Source organism: Heterocephalus glaber, unplaced genomic scaffold (assembly GCF_053883595.1).
Source record: "Heterocephalus glaber isolate CG9 unplaced genomic scaffold, H.glaber_assembly_v1.0 deba00000331, whole genome shotgun sequence".
Taxonomy (NCBI): Eukaryota; Metazoa; Chordata; class Mammalia; order Rodentia; family Bathyergidae; genus Heterocephalus; species Heterocephalus glaber.
In genome coordinates this window covers 61,135,698-61,163,687 of record NW_028258142.1, presented here as the reverse complement: position 1 = coordinate 61,163,687, position 27,990 = coordinate 61,135,698, and the positions used below count along the sequence as shown (strand labels likewise).

Sequence of the window (27,990 nt, the reverse complement as noted above, 5' to 3'; positions counted from 1 at the left end):
TGATGACATTCATCATTGGAAATTTGCACCTTTACATAGTCTCTCTTGGTTCTTATTTTTCACCCTTGCCCAGCCCTCCCTTCAACCCCTCCATTCCTCCCTATTTACAAAGATTTTGTTCCTATTTTTCCATTTTCTCATATTAATCCCATTCCCGTCTATCCTTTCCCCTAGCCCTCCCACTTCCTTCCCCTTTGCCCCTTTTTGGCCTCAAACTTTAAATCCTTCTGCCTCAGCCTCCCCAGTATTATGGGATCACAAGCGTGTACCACTGCATCTAGCTGAAAACAGAAGGGGGTGGGGTTTGCAGGAGTGGGGAGTCAGTCAGGAGCACCCCGAGTCCCAGCCCCTTTGAGGCAGGGCCCCACCGAGTTACGTGAGCCGTCCAGGCAGGACGTAACTCGCACCCCCAAAGTGCCGGGGTCCCCAACATGCACCACCATCACAAGCATGAAAAGCATTTCTGTTCATTGTGTTTCGTCTTCGGTGCTAAGGATGGAACCCGGGCTCACCCAAGCTAGACAAGCGCTCCACCGAGTTCCCACCCAGCCCTGCCAAGCGCTGCAGAGAGCAAAATCACACATGTGGGACAGTGGTTCAGAGCAGGACGTGGCCTCCTTCACCCAACAAACCACGCCTGTTTCTTTTTCTTTTTTATTTCTTTTTATTTACTTTGGTCGCCACCTGCCTTGCAAGCACAAGGTCCCAAGTTCAATCCCCAGTACCACAAAAAAAAAAAAAAAAAAAAAAAAAAAGGCCTTTGCACAGGAATAGTGTAAAACTCATCGGAAAGACTACCGGGCCTGGACACTTCCAGACAGATCCCATGGCCCAGCTGCATGCCCTCCGTCTCTCTCTGAGGTCCAGGGATTGAGGGGTCCTGGCAGCTGCTGGGCCAGGCCGGCTAAGTCCACCCCGCACCCTGGCCGCTGCTGGGGAAACCTGCTTGGTGGGCGCCTCAGACTCTGGTTGGAGCACAGCAGGTGCGGAGTGGCCTAGGGGACCCGCTCGTCCCTGACTGTCCCCGGCATCACTGCAGCTCCTTGAGGATGACCGTGTGCACCTGCTCTGCACCTTCAGGATCTTCTCCAGCTGGAGGTGTTGTAGTTTGGGGTCCCGCAGGCCCATGACCTCCATGGCAAGGGGTTGTCTCAGACCTGCTGGTAAGGGACCCGTGCGGCCAGCCCAGGCCAGGGCCTGGCCATATTTCTCCCTGCAGAGCTCCCACACCTGCTCTTGGAGGGTCACTGTCTCCCCAGTCTGTGGGGTTCGGGTTGAGTTCTGGGAATGGCCTGGTCACCTTGAACTTGATATTGTCGGCCACGGCAAGGATCCGCTCCAGGCTCTGGGAGCCCAGGGTGCTGGGCTTCTGGAAGGGGATTCCTGAGGGCAGCCCCTCCACAGTCACCCAGCCGGGGTTGCTCTGGATCCGGCTGTAGGGCACCTGCATCGGACCCACAGCCCCCATGGCCTCCCCGTACTTCTCAGCGAACAGCTCCTGGACCTGCGCCTGCAGCATTGAGGCCATGTCGGCCCAGGGGACTCTGGCGTCATAATACACTGGAAAGCCCTGTCTCAGGCTCTGGGCCACAAGGGGGTCCACCGCATCCCTCTCCTGACCGCCGGCCTCGGGGAGCAGCTCGGGCCTCCTGATGACAAACTGGAGGCTGTCGCTGGCTTCCAGGATCTGACACAGCTTGGTGACACCAAAGCAGCTGGGCTGCCGCAGGGAGATGCCGTCGGGCAGCCCCAGCACGAACAGGTCCTCGGGGTGTGCCAGGAAGGTGGAATACGGCACCTGGACAGGCACCGAGATGCCCAGGGCCTCGGCAAACCTCATGTTGAAGAGCAGCTCCACCTGCTCCCGCAGCAGGTGGGCCACGTGGCCGGGGGTGTGCTCCGCCGGCCACTTCTCGGGCCATGAGTCCTCCTCGGGCCCTGAGTCGGCCTCCACCTCCATCCTGCAGCTGGCATCCTCAGAGGGCAGCGGCGAGTCTGTCTTCCCTTCAGCGGCTGCCAGAGGGCCCAAGACGGTGACCTGAATGACACTCAGGTCCTCGGGCTCAGTTCTGCTTGGCTGCAGCTCCCTGCAGGTTCCTGCCCCGAAGGCTGCGGAGACACCGCCCTCATCTGGCCCAGCAGCAGCAGCAGCATCCAGGTTGAGGATGGTAGCCCTAGACACCTCAGCGGAGGTGTTCTGGTCCGGACCAGCTGGCTCCAGCTCCGAGGGGTCTTCCGTCCATGTGTGCTTGGTGACAGTCTGTTCACCAAACACCCCCTTAATGATGAAGTGGATGTTGCGTCTCTCCTCCAGGATCCGCCTCAGCTTGGAGGCCCCGTAAGTGCAGGGCCGCTTGAAAGGGATCCTGTCCGGCATGCCCACAACTTCCACGGCCTCCGGCTGGCTGGCTATCTTTTTGTAGGGCACACGGACCATGTGACCCCGGCCCAGGGCTTCCCCGAACCTGCTGTTGAACAGGACCTGCACACACTCGCGCAGGATGTGGATGTCCTTCACATCCCTGATGAAGGCGTCCCACCTGTCTGACTTTTCATGGACGATGGAGAACAGAATGTGCTTGGGGATGTGGCTGTTCTGGCCTTGAGTCCCAGTGGGCCCTGGGGGCTTCTGTCCACAGCAGCTGGAGATGTCCTGGGCATCAGAGGCCTTGGGCTCAGGCGCCAGCAGGCCCAGGCCCAGGTCGCGGCGGGCAGGCGGACAGGCAGGCACCTCCTGCCTGAGCTCAAGGAGAGTGTGGCCAGGCGCAGCAGGGCTGTGGAGGAGGCTGGCCATGGAGGTGGTGGGGGGCAGGCCCTGGGCGGGCACCTTGGGGACCTGGCTGTGCAGCCCGAAATCCCCTGATGCCGGGGGCGGCTCCACCAGGGGCTGGGAATCGTGCCCACCACCGTCCAGCGGCCTCTTGAGCTTCAAGCCCATGCTGTGGCTGTGCTCCAGGTTGGCGGTGTGTGCCTCCGGTCGCAAAGTTACCCAGTCTGCTTCTAGAAATTGGCTTGCCAAATGATGACCCTGGGTTTTGTGGTGCTCTCGTCTCCTTCTGGAGTTGGTTTCCAGGTTCTTCCTGTCTGGAATAAAGAACTGAATTAAAAGATCAAAAAGCAGTGACAGAGTTTACTTGAAAAATTAAAAGTAAAGAATGAGGGAGAAACTGACTGCAGAACAACTGAGTGAAAGAGGAAAAACCAAGCTCTCCTTGGCATCTGTGTCTTTATGCTGTCCAAATCCCGAGGAAACCTGAGAGAACTTCATACAGGTCCTGAGAGGTGCTGCTGTGGTCCCATGCCCCTGCCTGGCGTCAGGTTTGACAGCCTAATGAACACCTGCTGGAGTCTCCTGAGAAGCTGCATGCAGGGCTCTGGGAACTGTTCTGAAGTGTGTTGTGGGATCTTGTAATGAACAGCCCTGCCCGCTTCCCCAGCCAGCTTTGCTTTGCCCTAATCTCCTGTGTCGCTGGGCCCTAGCGGACGGCCAGGTTCCCAGGGCACAGGCACCGTGCTGGCCCTGCCTAGGGCCTTGCTGTGAGGACATCAGCACCTCCTGTATATCTCAGCTGGACCTGGGCAAGAACTAACCCTGTTTCTAAAGGACAGGACTTTGGCAGGTCTCCACTCTGCATTTGCTATTATTGGTTCAAGGGGCTTACTTAGGAAGAACTGAAATTCCTTGATTAGTTTTTGGCTCTGTCTTCCTTTTTATTGCTCCCTACAAATATCCATAAACACGAATAATATACAACATAGATATGCAAATTTTTCAAACCATAATCAACAGGACAGTTTAACTCCCACCTGTCAGATAACCGAGGTCCATTTCCTGACAGTTTAGTCTTACTCCTGGGATGAATTCAGCTACTCTGGTAAGACCCATGAACTGGTTTAAAACTGTAATTGAGCAGGCATGACACCACACACCTGTAATCCCAGCACTTCGGAGGCTGAGACAGGAAGATCTCGGTGAGTTCAAGGCCAACCTGAACTGCATAGTGAGACCCTGTCTCAAAAACAAGACAAAATAGGGCCAGGGATTTAGCTCAGTGAGTGGTTCCGTCGCTTGCCTTGCAAACGCAAGGACCCGAGTTCGATCCCTGGTACCAAAAAAAAAAAAAAAAAAAAAACAAGACAAAACAAAAACCCACAAAAAACTGTATATCCATCAGTGCTTATTAGAGAAAACAAATTCAATGTGAGATATACAAATATATAAGAATTAAAGATTGGCTTACACCGGCCACGCAGCGTCAGGCGTGGAGAAGCTTGGAGGTCTGTCTGCGAAGCGGAGACCAAAGGACCCAGGCGGAGGCCTGCAGCAGAGTGCGAGTCTGCGTCAGAGGCTGAAGGGCCTGCACAGAGGCCAGGAGTCAGTGTCCAAGGTGGAAGCAAAGACTGGAGCTCTCTGAAGACTGAAGAGAGCCTTCTTCATTTTCCTTTTATACCATTCTGCCACGGTCCTCCCTAGGGTGGGCCTTCCACACCCTGATCCTCCTAGGGTGGGCCTTCCACACCCTGATCCTCCCCGAGCCAATCTAGTTGGGCTTTACTCAAACTGACCCATAATCAGCCATCACACAGAGAGACTGAAACGATGCACAGAGCCAGGCGCTGTGCTGTGCAGACTCTGGACTTAGCGTTGGTTACGGGTGGGTTCTGATTCCATCTCTTTGGAGACAGATCTGCGGGAGGGGGGACAGGGACGCAGTGCCATGAACGCTCCTCCCTTCCCACCCTTATCCCGTCCTTGCGGCCGCTTTCTGAAGCCGTTCTGCAGTCCTCTTTCCTGAGGGTCTCTAAGGGGTGTGATCAAAAATGCCTCCCCTGCGGGTGCCCCTCGCCGTCCAGCAGAAAGGCAGCTCGGGAAAACACACAGTGCGTCCTCATCCACCCTGTGCGCAGGGTCTGGCACCTGCGACTGCCGCCTCTCCCCCAGTCACAATGACCAGGAAAGGGGAGCGTTTTGAATCAGTTCAGGACACCGAGGCAGCCAGGACAGCGCAACTACAGGCCGTCATGAAAGAGGGCTCCAGAGCCACTGCCGAGAGCGGCCAGGGAGGCGGGAGAGGCTGTGCAGCAGCAGAGCAACCCGCACGATGTGCGGGAATCAGCGGGAGGGCAGGGGCAGCACGGGGCGAGAAGCGGGGACACAGGGCCCTGGCAGCGAGGCTCCCCCTGCTGCAGCTGCATTCACTGCGGTAGAGGGGCCCAGAAGAGTCCGCGAGCCCCGGGCGCCTTCTCCGAGTGACAGCGAGGGTCCCTGCGCCGCCCCGCACCCCACCCCGGCCGGCCGAAGTCACGGCAGAGGCTCACCGGGCAGCGCCGAGGGCACAGGGAGCAGAGGGCGCACAGAGCGGCTTGAAGGAGCAACAGGCGTGTGGAGGACAAAAGCAGCAGAAGACGAAGGCCGCGTAGCTAGGGCCTCAACACGGGGCGTGGGCTTCATCCTCCAGGAGGCGGGGTGCCATGAAGATTGAGTTTTGGTTTGGTTTTTCGTGACAGGCTCTCCCTATGTGGCCCAGGCTGGCGGGGAACTCACAGTGACCCTCCTGCCTCAGCCTCTCCAGTGCTGGGAGTACAGGCGCCCACCACTGTTACGGCTTTGTTGGGGCTGTGTCTAGACGTCCCCCAAAGCCTCATGCAATGCTAGGGCTTTTCCAGAGGTGGCTGAATCTAGAGTGTGTGACGCTGGGATTGAGGGCATGTGACTCCTAAACCCGTCCACTGAGTGGTTTGGCCCCGCCCTAATCCCGGTGGTCTGGATAAGATAAAGGGGGCAGAAAGACATTTAAGGGTCCCTTGTTGCTTTGCTACCATGTGGGCACCATGACCTGCTTCTCCGCTGAGACAGCCCTCTGCCATGTGCCGCCCCGCCTAGGAGCCAGCCGAGTACGGACTGAAACCTCTGTGAACTGGGAGCTAAATAAACCCTTTCCTCTTTAACTTTGGGTGCTGGGTATTTTGTCTCTGCAACGAGAGAAAAGTAACTAAAACGGGCTTAGAACTAGATACCCCCAAAGCTTCATGTGGTCCTAGATGGGGTTATTCAGAGGCGGGTGGATCCTGGGTGTGTGATGCTGGGATTAGGGGACTGTGGTTTCTTTTTTTATTTTTGGTACCGGGGATCGAACTTGGGTCCTTGCGCTTGCGAGGCAGGCGGCAGAACCACTGAGCTAAATCCCCGGCCCAGGACTGTGGTTTCTAAATGAGTCCACTGATTGGCCTGGCACAGTTCTGGGAGTGGATAATGGGGAAGCCGCCCTGGGTTGGGTGGCACCTCCCAAAGGGCAGGTAACCTGGACAGGGAAAAAGCAAGAGGCTGCTGACACCGTCTTTTGCCTCCCCTGAGCTGTTTCCCCTCTGCCACGCCGCCCCGCCTGGGAGCCAGCCGATCATGAACTGAAACCTCTTCGAACTGGGAGCCAAAGAAACCTTTCACTTTTCACGTGCAACAGAAAAGTAACTAAGACTCGACCGGACCGTGACCAGCCTTACATTTTTACTCTGGATCCATGAAGAGACTCTAGAAACTATATAAATTATCATCAGGATTTGTATAAATGGGAATTATTTCTGGAGAATGTCTATAGCTTTTTTTTTTTTTTGGTACCGGGGATCAAACTCGGGACCTTGTGCTTGCGAGGCAGGTGGCGAAACCACTGAGCTAAATCCCCAGCCCCTGAATATCTATAGCTTTTGGCAGATTCAGAAGTATAATGACCCAAAAAGGTAAGACACTTCAGAATTTGTAGAATTGGAAATTCAATGAAGTTTTAGAAAACAAGATTAAATACAGTTATGGAATAGTGCTGACTTTTTAAAAAATCCAAACCACCACCAGGTGTGGTGGCACACGCCTGTAATCCCAGCACTTAGGAGGCTGAGGCAAAAAACAAAAAACAAAAAAAACCCCCAAGCCATCATTTGACAGCCTACACATACATAAACATGACCACCCCCAGAAGAAATCGCCGTTCCACTCTGAAATTCTGATCAGTTTCCCTGAGTCCCTTCGCCTCTCCTCCCTACCCAACTCAACCACTTGGAGTCCTTCCCGGTCGCACCCTGGGCTGAAAAGGCTTGGCTGGACTTTCCTTTTAGTCATGTAATTTAAAAATCAGCAGATATTTTCTTTTCCAGGCATTCGATCATATTCTGAGGGGTTCACATCCAGCAGTAGGGCGGCTGCAGGACTCACTGGGCAAAACATCCCACTGAAAACATCAAGAATACACAGACACAAAGGATTATGCTCAGCCATTTTTTCAGTTTTACAATGATCTGAAAACTGTATGTATTTGATAGGAGCTATCCATTGAGTTTGGGTTCAGATTTTTCCCTGGGCCTGTAATGTGCTGTATCAGTGGTGGCGAGCTTATGACACCTATGAGCCTATGGTGTTATTGTGGGTTTTTCTTTTAAGACAAACGATGTTCGTGTAGAGTTGCTTTTTTCTGAACTAAAACCTCAGTATTCAGGTTTAATCGCAGTGTTGGCACTTTGGGATAAATAAATGGGTTTTAGGTTGCAGTTTGGCACTCAGTCTCTAAAAAGTTCACCATCACTGTCCTGTAGGATTCTTCCCAAAGCTGGGCAGACACTGTGAGCTGCTAGATCCCGAGAACAAACACCTGGTTTCTCCACAGAGGGTTGTGTTGCTGAGTGTCTTAATAACTTTCTCATTACTGGGACAAAATACCCTATATCCAAAGTTAAAGAAGGAAAGGTTTATTTTAGCTCATAGTTTGTAGACATTTCAGTCCATGGTTAGCTGGCACCAAGACAGAGCAGCATGGCAGAGAGGTTGGCAGAGGAGAAACAGTCCATGGCAGGCCAGGCATAAAGCACCAAGACTTCCTTCTTCTTTCCCTTTTTATTCCATCTAGGCTACAAGCCTGGGTTGGCACAACCCACACCCAGGATATGTCTTCCCTCTTCAGTAAGTCTATCATCCACACCCGGACTGTGCTAAAACCATCAGTGGACTAACGCAGTATCACACACATGATCCAGCCACTCCCAGAAGCCCCGCCTATGAGTGCATGAGCTTTGGGGAAACTTCTAGACACAGCCATCACACTGAGCTAGGATGCTCCATTGGCATGGTGTGTCCCAGGCATTTTCAACTTAAGACATTTGGAATTTAAAATGGATTCCATCGGTGCTGGGTAAGTGGAGGCACGTCTGCATGTGCTCACATTTCTTACAAATACCCAAGATCCAACAAGGTCTAAGGGGTTATGGACATCAGGGACTTGGAAAGGCGACCAAACAAGGAAGGTGCTTCCATCCTGGGGGCATCTGTGGATTCAGAGCGATCATAAGTTTCAGCTCTGATGATCTCCCACAATAGGAAGAGGCAGATAGACATGAAAACCCAAAGCCTGCCCAAGGGAATGCCCAATAGGAAAATCCTGTCCACACAACCTCACCCCACAAGAAACTAAACCTTACAGGTAAGAATTGTTCAGGAGTTAACCAGCCCCATGTGACTCAACTCCCACCCCCAGCTGTAAAAAACAGGAAAACACCTCTTGGTTTGAATGGAGGCCTATCCATTCCTGAGAGGCTGCAACCACACCTGACCCTTATTCTCTTTCTTGGCCCAAATTCACATCACATGCATGGTGCCAAAGACCTCAAGACAAATAAGATTGAATGAGGGCCAGGGCTTTAGCTCAGTGGTTCTGCCGCCTGCCTCTCAAGCGCAAGGACCAGAGTTCAATCCCCGGTACCAAAAAAATAAATAAATAAATAACATTGAATGAAATCGCCTGCAGAAAAAGGAATACTTTCATAGGCCAGAAATAACTTTCCAAAATAAGTTCCCAAGGAAAGTACCCTATTCATTATCAAAAACAGCAAAGTATACAAGGAACAAAGCCCCATGAATGAGGAGATGCACCATGGATTCACTTTGCTTAGAATGGTTCCGGGACAAGTGCTATGTGGAAACAAGGTAAACCTCAGAAGCTCTGCTGGAAACGAGAAACTATTTTTTAAATAATGAGAAGATGAGGGGGGGCCATTCTGGAAATTTTTTAAAATTCAAATTGAAAACTTAGTGGACAGGTGACCAAACAAGTAAACAAGTAACAAGCAACAAGTAAAACTGAAAGTTAAACACAAATTAGAAGATGGTGAGAAATTAATATCCAAATTTCAACAAAAATGACCAAGACATGAAAATATTAGATGTTAAGATACGTAGATGGTAGGATGAAAAAGTAAAATAAAAGGTGTGATAAATCAGGGTCCCTAAAAAAGGGGAGAGAGAAAGGGAGACAGTGTCTATTAGAAGTCATGAGACACCGATCCACATTCTGGACTGGACACTTCCCTGTGCTGCTCAGAGAAGGGCAGGGGAGAGACCAGAAGCTCCAGGGCACCCCAGGGGACAGCAGAAGTCAGCGGAGCGCCTCCCCAACGTGCTGACGGAAGTCACTGAGCACAGGCAAGCATTTAGATAATGACAGTGTTCGTGCAGAGGGAAGGCTAAATACAGAGGCATAGAAAGACTGCAGGCTGCCACTGAAGGGAATTACAAACCATTACCTGTCAGGTGGAAGCGCGGGGATCCCCGAAGACAGGTCCCAGTGGTCTGCATGGTTTGTGTGTCAGCCCCACCCCCATCTGCATGTGCAGTGTTGAGCGTGGTGGCACCTTTAAGAGACAGAGCCTGGCAGGAGGTGGGTAGGTCATTGGGCCACCAGGTAGGGATTAGGGTAGCTCTGGGTGACCCTGTCAGCTCCCTGGCACACAAGCTGGCATACAGAGAGCCATCCTGTCCCTCACTCTCGCTGGCTTCTCGACCCACTGTGTGATCTCCCCTTGTACACGTAGCCAGTTCCAGTTCTGCCAGAACATCAGTGCTGTGCCCCTAGAACACACCACCCACAAGAACAGGGAGGCAAATAAGCCGCTGCTTTGCCAAGACAGACAAATATGCAGAAAGAATAGAGCAGAAAGACACTGGCAAATATAAGGGTGAGGAAAAATGGGCCTTCATAGAGCTAAATCAATGCAATCTGGTGACTTTTTAAAAAGACAGAAAGGCCAGAGATTTAGCTCAGTGGTTCCGGTGCCTGCCGCGCAAGCACAAGGTCCCGAGTTCGATCTCCAGTAAAAAAAAAAAAAAAAAAAAAAAAAGACAGAATGACAGAACTAAGGACCAGGGATTTAGCTCAGTGGTGCCACCGCCTGCCTTGCAAGCAATCCAAAAAAAGAGTCACACACACAAAAAAAATACAGTGTATGAACACTCAGCAATCCTCCTGCTTCAGCCTCCTGAATGCTGGGATTACAGGCGTATAACACGAGATTTTAATTTTGTTTATTTTTAATTGTAGAATCAGGCAACAAACACTTTATTCTATAAAACAGAATAAGAGCTCCTACACTCCCCTTATCAGACAGGCAGGGAGGGAGAGAAAACAGCAGCAAACTAACTGGTTACCATCGGGTCAGCTTGCTTTAGGGTTTGTTTTTACTTCTGCGCCAGGACTGGCCCAAAGGGGACTTTATTATGGTGCACCTTGAAGCCAGTTGCTTGGGAGACCTGTTACCTCCCTACACCCCATTTCTCAAAGGCCAGATGAGCAAGGCGTGGACACCTCCCTTTTACGTCTGCCTGGTCTGGGGTCCTAGCGTGGGCCTTAGCCCGAAACAATGTCCTTCTGTGATTTTGATTGAACATAACCCAAATATGCATCTATAGTATGTTTACTGTATATTTCCATATACCAAGTGAAATCTTGGTATGTTCACAGACTGATGAAAGTAGATGAATCTACCCAAATGTTAGGTTAGATGAAACACAAAGGAAAATACGTAGTATGTGTTCATTAGTATGAAGTTCGACTACCAGTGCACACCAGTAATCCCAGCACTCTGGGAGGCTGAGGCAGGAGCATCACAAGTCCAAGCCCAGCCTGGGCATGTTAGCAATTTAGCAAGACCTTACCTCTAACTAAAAATTTTTTTAAAGGACCAGGGATATAGCTTAGTCCAGTGGCCCTGGGTTCAATGTCCAATATAAGTAAATAAATAAATTCATTTTTAAAATCCAGCAAGTATAATTGAGCTGTATCGGTTGGGAGGCATGCAGAAGTGGTAAATCTATTTTTCAAATTCAGGGAAATACTGGTGGCACTCATCAGCAGAGAGGCCACTCATGGGCTGAGAGCATTACCCTGGGGTGCAGGGGAACTTGCCGCACCTGACGCAAATCCCTGGGCTGACCGGGTCAGGGGTGGGAAGGTCTCGTGGGCTCGTGGCTCCCAAGGGTGCAGCCCATGGTGGCGGCCCTGGGATCTGTGATGGCTGGGACAGTTGGGAAGCAAAGCGAGGGACAGGAAGGGACCCAGGTTCCCGTCCAGGTTGGAGACACCCAGCAGTAGGGGCTTTAGGAACCCTCACCCAGACCATGGCCCGGTGAACACCGAGGACCCCGGGGTGCTGAAGCATGCTAGAGCTGAGCCCAGAAGTCGTCTGCAGAAGGTTCACCTTGTAATTATTCTCGAAGAACCTCACAGGCCAGGCCTGTAGTGCCAGTACTCGGGAGGCTGAGCCAGGAGGATCGGCATAAGCTGGAGGCCAGCCTGGGCTGCACAGTGAGACCCTGTCTCGAAAGAGAAAAACCGAAAGGAAGAGAATATTGCAGAAAGAAACTGTGCACGGTGGTCCATGGCTCTAATCCCAGCACTCTGGGAGGCGGAGGCAAGAGGATTGCAAGGCTGGGGAGCTAAGCACCTTCGCAAGACCCAATCTCAGAAGGGGGGTGGGGGCTGGAAATGTGGCTCCGTGCGAAGGCCCAGGCTTCAGTCCCGCTGTGAGAGGGAAAGGGAGCATGGGGGGGGGGGGGGTCGGCCGCCCACACCCGGAAGCCCAGGGCTAGGCCGGCGCCTGGGGCGCTGTGCCGCCCCTTCTCTGCGGAGGGGATGGGGGCCAGGTGACAACTAAACTCGCAGAGGCCCTTCTGCGCCTGCGCTCCTCGGAGCTGCTCAGGACCCCCGGAGCCGGCATCCGCAGCTGGTTCTCAGAGCCCGCGCAGTTTACCGGATCGGTTAGCTCACCCTGGAACGGCAGTGAGAAATCACTAGCTCCAACCGGGTGCGGCGGTGCACACCTGTAATCCCAGCACTCTGGGAGGCTGAGGCAGGAGGATTACAAAGTGGAGCCCAGCCTGGGCCACCGAACAATTTAGGGAAACACTGTCTCAAAAATAAGAAGAGCTGGGATGGAGTTCAGTGCAAAGGTCCTGGGGTCAGTCCCCAGTATGGAAGAGGAGAACAGGGGGAGAAGGAAGAGAAAAATTGCAAGAGGAAGAAGGGAAGGAAGGGAGGGAGGGAGGGACTTGCTAGTAATAACATTGAGGGCTATCTTTGTAGGGCTGTAATTCTTCAGAATCAAAATGTTATTACTGGTGGGCCAGGGATTTAGCTCAGTGGTTCCTGCGCCTGCCTCACAAGCGCAAGGTCCCGAGTTCGATCCCCGGTACCAAAAAACCAAAAAAAAAAATGTTATTACTGGTGTCTTAGCCGGAATTCTCCGACGGAAACCCCATTCCGGTTCAGTGCTTCTTAGTCCACGCACAGAGTTGCGCAGCCTCACATGAAACACTCCCATCCCCTCACTGACTCCTGTCCCCCGGCCCCACACCGAGGCCCCTCCGGCCTGCAGTGCGTGCTTTGCCCGCTGTGAAGGAGCCTGGAGGGGGGAACCCCCCTGCCCTGGGCCGCCGCCCCAGCCCGCGCTGCCTCTGAACCCCCTCCCCGCCTGCACCCCAAATGCTGGCTCCTGCGCTTTGGTGACCCGGATGACACCCTTTGGGGAGACCTTGGCCACCAGCGCAGGGGCGGCCGTGCCCAGAACCCCGGGGACCTGCCGGGCACCGGACGCGTCACCTGGCCCCGAGGTCGAGCGGGGGCTCCACGTGGCGGGCGCCCTGCGTGGGGCGGGGACTCCGAAGCTGCAGGTGGGACTCGGGGTGCGGACTCAGCAGAGGACTGGGGGTCAGGCCACAGCCAAGGGTACTGGCGTTGGTCCCCGGGGCTGCTGTAGGGACCATGATCTGGGGGTTTAGCGGGGAGGGTGGGCCAGCGGAAGGCCCTCTGGGTGTGCTTCGGAGTCTATTTCTGGGCCTTTGGGTTATTTTTTTCTTCTGGGATGCGCAAGGCCTCACTCAGTCAGATATAAAACCGTGCCCCATCCTTCCTTTTCTGTGCGTTTGTTTGGTTTGGTTGTTGGTTATTTGGTGTTTTGAAACAATGTCTTGCTCTGATCCCAGGCTGGCTGCCAGCTAGAGGTGATCCTCCTGCCTCAGCCTCCCAAGTGCTGGAATGCAGGCGTTCACGATCCCATCCCACCATTTAGTTAACCGAATAGAGGGAACAATTTGAATTATAAAGAGAGAGTTTTGTTTTCTTTTTCCCGTAGTGGGGATCAAACCCCAGGGCACTCTACCACTGAACTACACCCCAGACCTTTTGTAAAATTTATTTTATGTGTGACAGAGTTTCGCTAAGTTATTGAGGCTGGGCTCCCAACTCACCACCCTCCTGCCTCAGCCTCCGGAACAGCTGGGATCACAGCTGTTGGTCTCCCCGTTCTGAGTCATGACTTTGGGGATGACGACTGTGACTGTTGGGAATGCAGGCAGGAGGCTTCCATGGCAGGGGCAGAAGGGACCTGGGGCCCCACTGCCCTTTTCGTTTTATTTTCTTGCCAGGTGGAGACGGAGCCAGGGCCTCCCGAGTGCTAGGCAACCGCTCACCACAGAGCTGCACCCCAAGTTCAAGGTTTGCCAGCAACACTTGTCCTGGAGGGTGAGGAACCGGAGACCCCAGGCTGGGGTGTGGCTCTCCCATTCGAGGCCCAGGGCTCCATTCCCAGTGTGGACCGTTGTGTAGGTGAGCTTGTGTGTCTCAGGGTCCCCTGGACGAGGAAAGCCTGCAAATAGAGCACTGAGGTCAGAGCTGGTAGAGAGAATAATAGCTGCCAGGCATGGTGGTGCACACCTGCAATCCCAGCACTCTGGGAGGCTGAGGCAGGAGGACTTCCAGCTCTGCCGTAAAGTCAGCATGACCACAAGAGCTGAATGCTTTGAATCACTTCAGCACTTGGAGGCAGCCACATCACCACAGCCAAAGACACTCAGGAAAGGGCTCCAGAGCTGCTGCCTGGATGGGCGTGTTCAGAGTGACAGGAAAGATGTTGAGGGCGTTAGTGACAATGAACCTCTCACTGCCATAAATTTTAGTTAACTTAAACATTCACCGCATTTTCCGATCACTACACACACACACACACACACACACTCACACTCACAGGACTTAGTGTGGGCCCCGCCTATGATACCCAGGTTGATCGAATTCAGGTACACCAGACGTGGCGCGGTGCGGGGCCAGGCTCCGGGCGGGGAGCTGTTCAGCTCCACTCCCCCCTTGCCCCTTTCTTTTTGGTGCTGGCATCAAACCCAGGGCCTCAGGCAGCCACGGCTGCACTCCTGTTCTCTCCGGGCCTTGGCTCCAGCCCTGGGAGCTGTCTTCAATGGTTAGTTTCAGTTGTACAATGACAAACATTCAGAGGTGGCTGGTGGGACCCCGGCGCAGGTTAGGGTCAGGGTTCCCTGTGTTTCGCAGCGTGGGTGTCGCTAACTCTTGGAGCCTGCTTCCCTCTCCTCCCTCCATCCCGCCCAGGGGCCACCAGCCCCAGGTGTGTCCCCCGCAGGCTGTGCCTGTGAGCCCAGCGCTCAGATCCACTGACACCTCACAGCAGACGGCCCTGGTGAGACCCTGCCTCAAAATAAAAACAGCTGTCGGGCCAGGGATGCAGCTCAGTGGCACCCCGCCTGCCTGGCAAGCGAGAGGTCCTGAGTTCGATTCCCAGTGCCAAAAAAAACCTCTGTGGATGCCGCTCAGACAGAGGTAGAGAGTTTCCTGCGTTCCATCCCAGCACCGCCAAAAAATAGAAATCAATGGGAAATAAATGTACCTCTTTCCCTGAGCCTCCCAGTACTCTCTCTGTCAGACCAGCCCGCTCTGGCCTCCAGGGACACTGAGACTCTGGGCCCCATGCTGGGAATTCAAATAGGCGCCCAAAGCCCACTTGTCAGCTCGAATTTGGAAGCAAGTTTCTGGCTAAGACAGTGGGGGCTCCCAACTGGCCCTGCCTGCTGTCATTCTCCTCCGCTCCAACCTTCTACTCAGTTACTTACTGCCTGACAGACTTTGTTCGCTTGTTTGATTTTTGAGACAGGGTCTCCCTATGTAGTCCAGGTTGGCCTTGAACTCACTGAGATCCTCCTGCCTCAGCCTCCCCAGAGCCCGATTGCAGGTGTGCACCACCACACCTGGCTTACTCGTTTACTTTAACACTACCAAAATCATTAACTTTACTTACCCATCTTTTCAAAAACTCTTCCTCTGGGCTGTTGCTCCATGGTAAAGTGCCCCTGGATTTGATGCCCCAGAACTGAAAGCAAATGGGCAAACCAAAAAGAAAACCATGCCAAGCATGGCATGATGAGATTCCTGGGAAGATGGGTAGGAAGTGTCCACACAGGAACGAGAAGGAGCAGCTCCGTGAAAGTGAGCAGGCAAGGAAGGAGGAGCGAGCTCTAGAAATTCATGGCCTGAGTGTCGAGCCACACAGATACAGACAAATTCTAAAACAGAATCGGGACTGGCGATGTAGCCCAGGGGTAGAGCACCTGCCCAGCATGGTGAGGCCCTAGGTTTGACCCCAGCACTGCAATAAAATTAAAAAGTGACTTGGGTAGTAACAGCATCCATTTTCTCAAATCTCACCGCTTGCAGGGGACGATGGCAGAGATGGAGAGAGATGTCCCCGTCCTGCACTGCTCTGATTAGGCATCCCTGGGACGTGCACAATACTTGACGCCCATAGAGGAGAGGGCTGTCTTGCCTCACAGTTTCTAGAGGTTCAGTCCATGGTTGTCTGGCTCCAAGGCAGGCAGCTGGCAGAGGGGTTGACAAAGGAGAGCTGCTGACATTTGCCAGACAGGAAGCAGGGTAAGGGAAGATCGGGGAGGGAGAGGAACCCTGCCAGGCCATGCTCCCAGTGACCGACTCCTCTGGCCAGGTGTTGTGGCTGTGTCTAGATGTCCCCCCCAAAGCCTCATGCAGCAATAGGTGGCATTTTCTTTGAGGAGGCAGAATCTAGAGTGCGTCAGTGGTTCATGGTGCAGTGCTAGCATCAAGGGTGCTGGGATCAAGGGTGGGTGGTCACTAAATCAACCTGCTGATTGGTTTGGCACCACCTACTCCCAGAAGCCTGGATACAATGTAAGGGACAGACAGAGGCTTGTCTTGTCTTCCTTGTTGCTTTGCTGCCTTCTGCCTACCATGAGCTGTTTCTCCTCTGTGATGCCTGTCTGCCATGCCACCCTGCCCCGGAGCCAGCTGATTATGGACTGAAACCTCTGTAGACTGTGAGCTAAATAAACCTTTCCACCTTTAACTTTGGGTGTCAGGTATTTTGCTTCAGCAATGAGAAAAGTAACTAAAACGCCAGGCCCTGCCTCCTGACAGCCAGCCAGCTGCAGCCCAGTCATTTCCCACAGCCCCACCTGTGAGCAGGAGGCTCTGGGGGATGTGCCGGAGAGGCTGAGAAAATATGCTGCCCTCAGGTTATACAGGAGCTACTGTCCAGGCAAGATCTGGCTCTGTCTCAGACTTGTAATGGGAGGGAAACGCTAAGTGCTGGGGGGCAGCTCGAGGGTAGGGCACTGCCCTGGCACCCAAGGGCCTGGGGTTCAATTCCCGCACTGCAAAAGCAAACAAAAAAAATCAAACATTGGCAGTGGTTGGAGGATTTGGGTTTGTTTGTTTGTTTGTTTGTTTGTTTTGCAGAACTGATGATTGGACCCAGAGCCTTGGCACTGAGCTGCATCCCCAGCACTTTTATTTTTTATTCTGAGGCAGTGTCTTGCTAAATTGCCCAGGTGGAATTTGAACTTTCAGTCCTCCTGCCTCAGCCTCTCAAAATACTGGGATTATAGGCGAGCATCACCACCACGCCCAGCTTCATCTCCTTTCTAAAAATGTGACGAATCGATCATATAGGATATCTTTGGAATACAGATGATCACAACGAGAAGAAATACAGAGCCACACAAATGGTGATGATCATATAACTTAGTCAAGTGTCACAGTAGTGAAGAAATAATCGTGTGTCTCGTTTTTATTCTGGTATTTGTACTTTTTTGTGATTACAAAAGTACTGTTAACACAAAAGGAAACTTCTTCAAAGTTAAGGGATGAGAGACACACAGCTCAGTGGCAGAGCCCGTGCTTAATTCTGGAGCCTGGGCTTAATTCCAGCACTACAAGACGAAAAAAAAAGGAATACATGTTCTTTTTTCTTAATTGGAAAATTTAGAAAATCCAAAAAATCCAAAGACTAAAGTAAAGATTTCCCATAATCTCCAGGTTGTGACTAGCCGATGTCTAATCTCTGTCTTCATGCACATAGGAGTTTTGTGTAGAGTTACAGAACTAAGTGACTTTTCTTCAAAAGAATAGACTTCAAATTCAATTTCTTCTTTCCATAATTTTCGGTCAAAAGCAAACTACTGTTGATCAGTTTAGAGAGAGAAAAAGCAATTCAGAAGGCAGACGCTTGAACTGCCTTTACGTTAGGATGCAGCATGTTATATTAGAAAAAATAAGAAACTTAAATAACTTTAATCTTAGATTTTAAAGTATGTAGTATTTGGGGTTGGGGGGTCGGGAGAATTTAACCAGTAAAATCTACACAAATATTCAGAACTCTAAGAAACCTGAAATCTGAAGTACTTGCATTGCAACCATTTCTAGGAAGGGATTTGCGGAACTATAATATCACTGTGAATTGTTGCTATTTCTTTTTCTTTTTCATTCTCCCTCTCCTGCCCCTGGCCCCACCACAAAAGGAGGATTTTTCTGCATGTTGCATTTCTGTTTTAAAGAGCAGGGGTTTTTGCAGGGTGTGGAGGCCCATGCCTGTAATCCCAGCACTCGGGAGTCTGAGGCAGGAGGATTGCTGGGAGTTCAGGCCAGCCTGGACTACATAGTGAGGCCTCACCTCAAAAAACAAACAAACAAAAATGCAAATGAATGAATGAATGAATGGGTGGATGGATGGACGAATGAATGGGTGGATGGATGAATGGATGAATGAACACAGAGAAGAGTGTCTCACAGGCAGTCAGAGAATACGCATTGTGATCCATGCAGACCTGGGGGTACCTACTGGCTCGGGGTGTCCTCAGGATGGGTCATCCGGGCTGTGGCCCCCGTCTGCCCCTCTGGGGCCGAGTCAGAAAGCAAACCATTGCCCGATCTGAGGCTGACATCCATGCCCACTCATGCTGCGGCTTCCTTGCGGGTGGGGAGCGGAGCCTTGGCTGTTTCCAGTGAATCACAGCCCAGAGCCTGAGTGACAGTGACAGCTCCTGGTGTCTCTGGGACCCTTATGCATTTGGAGGATGGGGGAGTGAGTTCCCCAGAACGGAACAGGCTTGAGAAACTTCTGTGTCCTAGGCTGCAGTTTTTCTTAAAAGCACAACTTAAAACCCTGATTTCCTCACCTCCTTTCTACCTGTCCTGATTTCTTGTACCCTTCATCAGCTGGGAGTCAGAAAGCTTTCCCCATGCTGTAAGAGGAGCCCAGAGAATTAGGAAATTAATTACACTGTGTTTGAAAAGCAAATAAACTGCAGATAGGGAAGTGTAGAAAATGAAAACTAAAGCTTTGAGAAGTAGCTTTGCAGGGTGGGGTTTGAGACAAGGTCCCACCACGTAGTCCAGGCTGGCCTCCAATTCTCAGAGATCCTCCTGCCTCAGCCTCCCAAGTGCTGGGATCACAGGCATGAGCCACCCACCCAGCTGTAATAGATTTTTAAATTTCAGTCCTCACTTTATTACAATAACACCTTGTACTTTTCATAAGTATGATCCTGTCTGATGTTTTCCACTGAATCATGCTCATCTAAATGGTGAAGCCGTGACTCACCTCTGTTGATTTCATGACTGATTAATAAGTCACCATTAGGAAAAAACATTAAGTCACCCTAGGAGGTGGACAAACCCTGAGTTAGGAAGCAGCTGTGACTCACCAGTGCTCATAAATAGCAAGATCGAGGGACAAAGAAAGGGGCAGAAACGGCAGGACTGATCCCAGGGGCGCTGCAGGCCCCCATTGTGTGTGTGGGGGGGTCTTGGGCTGGGGCCAAGCTGGGGTGCTCGCTGGAAGGTCTATTAGGGAAGGAAAGGCTCTTGAGTGCTTTCAATGCCTTTTAGAAGAATTTTTGGAAAGCTCGTGTTTTCCTTAATTACTCGCATATCCAAAGAACAGCACCAAAGAACTCCTGAAACATTCACATTTTATTAAAAAAGGGATTGAGGGCCGGGATTTAGCTCAGTGGTTCTGCTGCCTGCCTCGCAAGCGCAAGGTCCTGAGTTCGATCCCCAGTACCAAAAAAAAAAAACAAAAGAAAAAAAAAAAAGGAGGGATGGAAATGGCAGGGACCTGGAGGACCCAGAGGAGCGCAGGGGTGCGGGCGGAACCGAGGGCTCACTTCGGAGACCAGAGAGCCCGACCAGGCCGGCGGGAGCTGGCTCTTCGAACAGCTGACATCAGACTCAGAGCTCGGGCAGGCGGGCAGAGGGGGCTGTCCGGAGCTGGGTGCAGGCGCTGCAGGGCCCGGTCCCCTGCCCCAGCTCGGCTGCTGAGTCACTGCGGGCGGTTGAGGGTGACTCAGGCATCTGCATGTAGAAAGGAGACTTCCGCCTCTCATCCTGGCGCTCAGCTGGTTTTCTCACACCGTGGAAAACTTCTGGCTGCTCTGCTTGCTTTCCTTTGTAAATCTGAAGAGGTTTCCAGCCGGAGCCTCTTGGCTCCGGCCTCCTCTTTCTGAAAGGAACTGGCAGTTTCTGCACGCCCGTCGGGGCTGCGGCTGGACCTGCACAGGGCTGGACCTCGGGCTGCGGGGCCAAGCCAGCAGCAGGGACAGGGGAGCGACAGCCACCATCTGACCCACTCGGTGGCCGGATGGTAACACTTCAGCAGGACCCGAACTCAGGGCTCCCAGGAGCCATGGGACCCTGGGCTTGGATGAGGCAGGGCCACAGAGCCGCTCTCTCAGAGCTGTTACTCAGCCAAGTGCTGGACCCACAGGGACAGAGATGTTTAAAGGGCAGGTGTTGCTGCCTTTATTTTTCCTGGGTTCCTTTCAGAAATTAATATCATCGCCGCCAGGAGGCAGTGCAGGCTTGTTAGGGATCACAGAATCGCCCAGTGCCTGTGTTCACGTCTGCTTCTGTCAACATTCACATCGGTGAGGGGCTTTTGGTTTGCTGGTTTTGAGTTGGAGTTTCGCTGTGTAGCCCAAGCTGGCCTTGAACTCACAGTACTCTTCCTGCCTCAGCCTCCCAAGTACTGGGATTATAGGGTGTGCGCCACCACGTCCAGCAGATTGGGGAGGTGTTCACGTGCGAGCCTGCATGTGCGCGTGTGTGCATGCATGCATGTGTGTGTGTTGCTGGGGGTGGAACCCAGGGCCCTGTGCACACTAGGCAAGGGCTGAACCACGAAGCTCCTCTCCGCTCTGTAATCCCAGCCATGTGACACGATTCTCTCCAATTCTTACGGCTGGGTTGGAATTATGCTCTAAAATGTGCATTTTTATGGTAAAACAGCAATTTTCAGCCTGGGATGTAGTGAATGAGGGAGGCCCTTGCAGATAACCACGAAGCCGGGGTCCCAGCCGCAGCTGGGGTGCTGCTCAGTGGGGAGGAACCTGTGCCTCGTGGCCAGGCGTCCTGGGCGAGGCCAGGCACAAGCCTTCGAGCACACTGGGTCCAGCCAGCCGAAAGGAGGAGGCTGTGAGTGCAGCGTGTTTACCACTGGCCTCCACCAGGAGACGCAGTCTGCAGGCAGCTCTGACCTTGGCTCTCTCCTTTCCTTAAAGATAGAGACTGGCCGGGCAGGGTGGCACACTCGGGGGGCTGGGGCAGGAGGATCGCTGTGAGCTCGAGGCCAGCCTGGGCCACACGGTGAAACCTTGTCTAAAAACAACAGCAACAACAAAGACAGAGACCTTGTGCTGAGTGTGGTGTCACCGGTGGCCTGTGACCCCAGCCCCTTGAAGGCTGAGGCAGGAGACCGCCTGGGCAGTGTAGCAAGACCCTGCTCCAGAGTGAAAATGTGAAAGATCCCGAGGTTCAGCTCAGTGACGAAGCACCCCTGGGTTAAACCCCCAGGTGAAGAAAACGAAACAAAGCTAGAAAAGCCGCACCCCCAGTGGCCCATCCGGGTGCCTGGTCCCTCACCCCGGTGGTGGAAGGGGTTGGAGCCGCCCCTGCCAGGCCGGGGGGGGGGGGGGGGGAGTCGGGCTGCCGTTCTTCTCTCCATATTTCTGTTTGCTTTGTTTTTCCTGTACTGGGGATGGGACCCAAAGCCTTTGCACCAAGCGGCATCCCCAGCCCATTACTATCTTTCAGCTTTAACACAGTCTTGCCAAATTGCCCTGGTTGGGCTTGACCCCTCCTGCCTCAGCCTCCCAGAGTGCTGGGATGACAGTCATGGGCCACCATGCCCAGCTGTCCACATTTCTGAAAGCCACTTCCCAAGACCTGACTGGGCTCTGCAAGCTGCAGGCCGCAGGCCCCACCCGCGGCCCGGCCGGGGCTCCAGCATCTCCAGCCCACTGTTCCCTGGTCCACCGGACCAGCCCCGCCCGCCGGGAGGCCCGGGAGAGCCCTGGCAGGGAGAGGCCTCTGCAGCCGGGCGCCCGCCCTGCTGAGTTCCCCCGAGGGGCCGGCGCTGACACACACCCCCCCCCCCCGCAGGCTGCCCGGATCGAGGAGCCGGAGCCCAGGTGGCGCCTTCCGGAGGGCGGTGGGGCGGCCACGGCCCGGCTCAGTCCCGACTTCGGAAGCCCGGAGCTCTCTCTTCTTACTTCGTTTGCCAAACGCTGGGCCCCTCATACCGCCGGAGCCGGGGTTGGGTCTGGGGAGTCGGGGTTGAATCCCAGCCTCGCGGGTGCCAGGCAGCGCTGCCCCGAGCCGGGCCGCCCGGGGGTGGCTGTGTAAATCAGGCTGGGAGCCTGAGTCCAGCCGGGCAGCTCCTTCTCAGCGGGGACGCAGCCGGATGACGGTGTCGAGTGGGATTTGTTTGTGTGTTTTTGTTGATTGCCTTTGGAGACAGGGTGTCACTCTAGTTCGGGCCGACCTCGAACTTGGCGTGATCCTCCTGCCTCAGCCTCCTGGGTGCTGGGGTTGTAGCCATGCGCCACTAGGCCAGGCTCCGACGGCAAGGACTGGTGGCATCGGGGGCAGGGTCCTGCGAGGGGCTTCAGGAAGGAGGCGTGGCTGGGGAATTCGGAGCTCGGCTGGCCGCAGACCCGGGTAATCACCGTCATCACCCACCCACAGGAAGGCGCAGGGCACGCGCTCCCTCCCCCCACGCGCGTCCTGCTCTCCCAGGGAGCAGGCGGGGGCTGCACCAAGGTGACCCCGGCCTCCGCCCACACCTGGCCCGCCGCGGACCAGGACACACGCAGGATCCCGGGTTTATTTTTATTTCCCTTTAATTAACTTTTGTTTATTTATTTGACAGTCCCGGGGGTGGAATCCAGGGTCTTCAGACTGAGCTACAGCCCAGCCCTTTTTCAAATTTTTTAAAGTTTTGAGACAGGGTCTCACTGAGTTGCTAAGTGGGGCTGGATCCAGGTTTCGATCCTCCTGCCTCTGCCTCCCAGACTGCTGTGATGACAGGCACACACCGCTGCGCTGGCCTCACAGCCTGGTTCACACCCAGGCCTCTCCCCTCCTGAGGCCGCCAGGGGCGCGCAGAGCCCCACACCCGGCCCCAGCACTGGGCTACTCTACCCAGCCTCGGAGTGGGGGGGACTCAGCACCACCCACTCCGGCCTTGTCCTAGTCCCACTGGGCAGGTGACAAAGTCTCAGGCTGTAGTGACCCACGCCTGTAATACCAGCACTCCGGAGGCTGAAGCAGGAGGATCACCTCAAGTTCAAGGTCAGCGTGGACTGCACCGTGAGACCCTGTTTTGAAGAACCAAACAGAACAAAAAGTGCTGGCCAGTCCTGACACGCTTGGACAGCACGTGTCCTCGGCGCAAGCAGGCACTGGGGCAAGAGGGGACACAGCTGTCCCTCGGGGTCTGGGGGACTGAGCGCAGGACCCCACCCGACGCGCACGGGGTGGGCGGGACGAGCCCCACGCCTCCCCCGCTGCGCCAGGTCCTCTCCGTCGCCTGCGGTTCGGGGCGCGAGTCTGGACCCCTGGGTCTGTGTCCCTCTTTGGAGTCGGGGAGCCCGCAGTGCACAGAGTAGACACGGCCTGGCTGTGCTGGGGCTGCGAGTGCTCTTCCCGCTTCTCCAGGAAGTCTGCTCCCCAGCTCGCCCGCCGCCCTGGGGACAGGTGCAGCCCCGTGACACCCGAGGGCGGGGCCGTGAGGTGGCATCCACTCGGGAGACTCCAGTGCCTGCCCCTGTGCCCACCCAGCCCCCAGGACAAGGGATCGAACCCAGGGCCATCGCATTCTTTTCTTTCTTTCTTTATTATTTTCTCACTAAGTCAATGAATTGCCCAGGCTGGGTACAATCTTGGGATCCTCCTGCCTCAGCCTCCCAGCATGCTGGGATCACAGGCGTGCGCCCCACACCGGCCCTGAGCTCGAGACTGTCACATCCGTAGCGAGTTCCTTTCTCTCAGCCTGATCAGGAAAACATCAGCTAACGGAGAACAGAGGATCGAGTTGCTTAGCAGTTATATCTGACACGAAAGGAAAGCGGCGGCCGAGAACTTCAAAGATTCCTCCCGCCGCCCGCCGGCTGGGCGGCCCCAGCCGAGGTCTTTCAACAAGCCCGGTCCTGCCTGGTCCTGGGGCTCGGGAGCAGCTGCCCAAACAGGAAGCCGCGGTGACTGCTCGCTGCCCTTCCCCGAGTCCGCTCAGCCAGGAAGGCCGGCAGCCGGCACTGGGAGCCTCTCTGGGACCGGGGCAGAAACCGCTTCCCGAGGAAACAGCCAATGGAAACTCACGCCAGGTGGAGTGTGGGGCGTCCCTCCCTCGAGCACGGTCACCTGAGGGCACCTGTGGGACAGGCTGGGACCCAGCCCCGAGGGCACCGTCGGCGGCCGGGAAGGCTTCGATGGATCTTAGCTCCCTGAGCGGTGTGGTTCGCAGCATTGCGGATGGAACCCAGGGCCTTCACGCGGAGCTGCATCCCCAGCCCTTTTAAATTTTTTGACGGAGTCTCACTAAGTGGCTGAATATCCCAGGCTGGGCTTGGACTTGCAGCCCTCCTGCATCAGCCTCCCACAGTGCTGGGGTTACAGGTGTGCACCACCACGTGGGTTTGGGTTTTTTTGGTACCAGGGATCAAACTCAGGCCCTTGCACTTTCGAGGCAGGCGTCGGTAGAACCACTGAGCTAAATCCCCGGCCCCCAGGTAGGTTTTTAATCTAGATTTAGTATGCATGGAGCGGATCAACCAGCTAAAGCCCACTTTCAAGATACTTCTTTGGAATTACTGATTTCAGGCAACCAAATTTTTGGTTTTACAGGCAGTCATGCCCGTTTCCAGTATTTAACTTCCCATCAGACTTCAGTAAAAGCCCGCAGGAGGGGCTGGGGAGTGGTTGTCTAGGGGAAGGGAGGCCCTGGGTTCGATTCCCGACACCGCAAAAAGAAGGGAGAAAGTGTCCACCTTACCTGACCCGCCGGCCCTCTGACCACTCGGGCCTCTACTTTGTGAATCGGGGCGCTCTCCTCGGGGCGCGGTCACTTGGACCCGAGCCCCATTTGGAGCAGGGGAGGAGGCGTCTCTCGTGCGCTGGCGGCCAGGGTGATTCCTCCCACGCACAGGCTGCCTGGAAGCCAGCAGCCAGCGGGGGATTAGAAACGCTCGGCCCCGACGGTGACAGCGCCCGAAGCGCTCATTCAGATAAAAATGAAAACTGCGCCGCGTGGTGGCGCATGCCTGGAATCCCAGCACTGGGGAGGCTGAGGCAGGAGAATCCCCCGGGATCTCGAGGCCAGCCTGGGCCACAGGAGACCCCAATATTAATCCTCACTGTCGTCAGCCCGATCTTTGGCTGTGCCTGGGAGGTGCAAAGACATCGCAGCTCGTGCTTTTCAACTCGCTACTCGCCCCCTCCTGGGACTGCAGCCGGCGCCTTCCCGCTGAGCTGCGTCCCCAGTTCTTCTTAAATCTGAGACTGGGTTTCACTAGGTTGGCCAGGCTGGACTTGAACTTGTGATCCTCCTGCCTAAGCCTCCCAGGGTGCGGGGATTACACGTGTGCACCCCCACGCCTGGCTCCTAATTGCTGCTTTAAAAAGCTCCTCAGCTCCAATCCGGAGAAGCTAGGGAAACGGTTCTGCTGAGGCGCAACGCGAGAGCGAGGGAAACCAGGTCCGCGCGCGGATGCCCGCTCCGCCCACCTGCGGCGGTGCTGGTCGGGGACCCGAGGTGCTGGTCCGGGCGCGGCCAACAGGGGGCGCGCTGGGCAGGCCGGGACTGACCCTGGGGAGCCGCTGTTTCTTTGTTTGTTTGGTACCGGGGATCGAACTCGGGACCTTGCGCTTGCAAGGCAAGCCCCTGAACCACTGAGCTAAATCCCCAGCCCAAGGGAGCCGCTGTTTGAATGCCCCGAACTCTGCGGTCCAGCCCTCTCTGCATTATTGTGCAGTGCACTCACTGCGCAACAGTCACTGCTCCGCAGGAAGCCCAAGCGGTGTAGCAGCTTGTTGGACCAACTCGGGTCCCTCGTAAAAAAATAGTTGCGGTTCTGAAACGAACCTTTCCGTTCTCGCCTCTCCCCGGAGAACGACGTGGGGTTTGATCGGCAGGGCCGCCCGGCCATCGCGGCACAGATCTCCGCCCGGGCGCGCCGGCCTGGGAGGTTCCGGGCACCGGCGAGTCCGCTCCCCCTGCGGTCTGCGGGGCTCCTCCCCGGGCTGCTCCGGAGTAGCCGGGCCGCCCCTGCTGCCTCCGCGACCGCACGCTTTGGGTGGCCTGGATGTGGGCGGCTGGAAATATTTTGAAACAAGGTAGCGCTTTTTCCGTGTGCGTTCTGTTGAGTTTCTCTCTGCAGTGCACCCCGCCCCCGGGCTGAGGCTTGAACTCAAAGCCTTAGCGCTGAGCGGCAGCCCCAACCCCTTTTTTACTTGTTGAACTTTACAATTTTAAGACGGGCTTGCTAAATTGCCCAGGCTGGGCTGGGATTTGAGCTCCTCCTGCCTCAGCCTCCTGGAACGCTAGGATTACGGGCGTGTGTACCCCGCTGAGCATTTGGAGCTCATTCGTCCACTAACCCCACAGCGATCGCCCATGGGGTGCGGAGGGCCCCTAGGAAGGCGTCGGGCTGGGGGACCAGGTGCCTCCTGGGAGGTGTGCGGGCTGGGGTTTAGGGCACAGCGATGGTGTGTGGCTCGGCCCGCCTCTCCCGCCCGGCAGCCGTGTGCCTTGGGGCGCCCTCAGGCCTCCTGAGCCCGAGGGGACCTTGCGATCTTCTGCACAGCCCTTTTCTTGGTTTTCTTGAGAGAGCGTCTCCCAACTCGGAGATGCTCCTGCTCCAGCCTCCCCAGTGCTGGGATTCCAAGGTGCGCCACCAGGCCGAGCTGCCAGTAGCAAACCCTCCCGGCCTGCGGGCCAGCGGGAGGACGGAGCCTGGGCCGGGCTGCCCGGGCCCTCCGAGGACACTCTTCAGAGGTGGCACCCCGGCTGGCGCCTCAGCAGGAGCGCTCGGAGGGCGCAGTGTGCTTCCCGCACTGCCCCTGAGTGACAGATGTGGCCAGCCGGGCGTGGCAGTGCACACCCGCAATCCCAGCACTCTGCGAGGCCGGGGCAGGAGGATCCCAAGTTCAACCCCAGCCTGGGCAATTTAGCAAGACCCTGATTCAAAATTTTTGAAACACGTTTAAGGGGCTGGGTCACAGCTCAGTGTGAGGCCATGGCTTCGATCCGCAGTGCTGGGGAAAGCAGTGGGTTTCACAGAGCACGCTCTGATGGCAAGAGATGCGGACACGCGTGGGGAGCTGAGGGGCGACCACAGGCACGGCCTGCATAAGGACACAGCGCGCAGGCGCGAGTCCGCGGGGTTTCTTGCTTCGTCCTCGGCCCCGGGCAGGGCCGGCCGCCGCAGCCAGCTCGGGAAGTTTCGGAAATGACAGCGCCGCGCAGGCCTCGCGCAAGTGCGTGAGGCTCGCTGAGGGAGGGCCGCGGTCCGTGGGGCGGGGCACAGCGGTCAGGGCTGCGTGGCCGAGTCCGGCTGCCCCATGCGGCCTTGCACGCCGCGCGTGCACGCGTGACCGCCTGTGCCGAGCCATCCCGACGCACAGCCAGTAGCTGTGCTCAGAAAACAAACGCAAGTTCGGAGCGGAAATCTCCGAGCTGAGTTTGAAAAATACGGTGCCGGGGGCCGGGATGTAGCTCAGTGGTTCCGGCGCCTGCCTCGCAAACGCAAGGTCTTGAGTTCGAGTCCCGTAACCAAAAAAAGGAAAAGAATAGAAAAATGTGGTCCACATAGTATTTAGATTTTAAAAGTGCACTGAAAGACTCCTTGCCGTTAGTCCCCCTCAGTCCTCCCCATGCTTGGGGTCTCTGCCGCAGCTCCGGAGCCCTCTGTCCAGAGGCTGCCTCAAGGGCCTGAACCGATTCGGTCATGGAGACCTGGGGAGGAGCCGGGGTCGCAGGGTGCCAGGCCCGGTGGACGGGGTGGCTGGGGGGCGCAGCGTGGTGTTTTGGGGGCTGGCGCCCGGCGGCAGCCTCTGTGTGGCTTGGTCCCAGCTCACGCGCCCGCAACGAGCCTGGGGGGGGGGGCGCCTGGCCGGGGCCCCGCCTGCGCCCTGGCGCTTTGCATCGCTTCGCTCCCCTGCGCGTCCCGCGAGTCGATCGTAAGCCGATCGATGGATCGCGGCTCTCTGTTCGCACCCCGGAGCGGGGCCGCAG

At 55.3% G+C, this 27,990-nt stretch overlaps 2 protein-coding genes across 25 annotated transcripts in view; one reads left to right on the top strand and one right to left on the bottom strand.

The window, feature by feature from the left end:
• Window positions 1-27,990, top strand: part of Dlgap1 (DLG associated protein 1) — a 779,881-nt gene that overhangs the window by 693,875 nt on the left and 58,016 nt on the right. The gene's annotated exons all lie outside the window — the stretch shown is intronic.
• LOC147830168 (general transcription factor II-I repeat domain-containing protein 1-like) lies at window positions 1,031-27,368 on the bottom strand. The gene is given in 9 exon segments (XM_087190601.1): window positions 1,031-1,071; window positions 1,074-1,258; window positions 1,260-3,084; window positions 4,242-4,319; window positions 9,562-9,685; window positions 9,802-9,886; window positions 12,912-13,078; window positions 25,739-25,935; window positions 27,035-27,368. Coding segments are annotated over 9 exon segments (3,036 nt in total).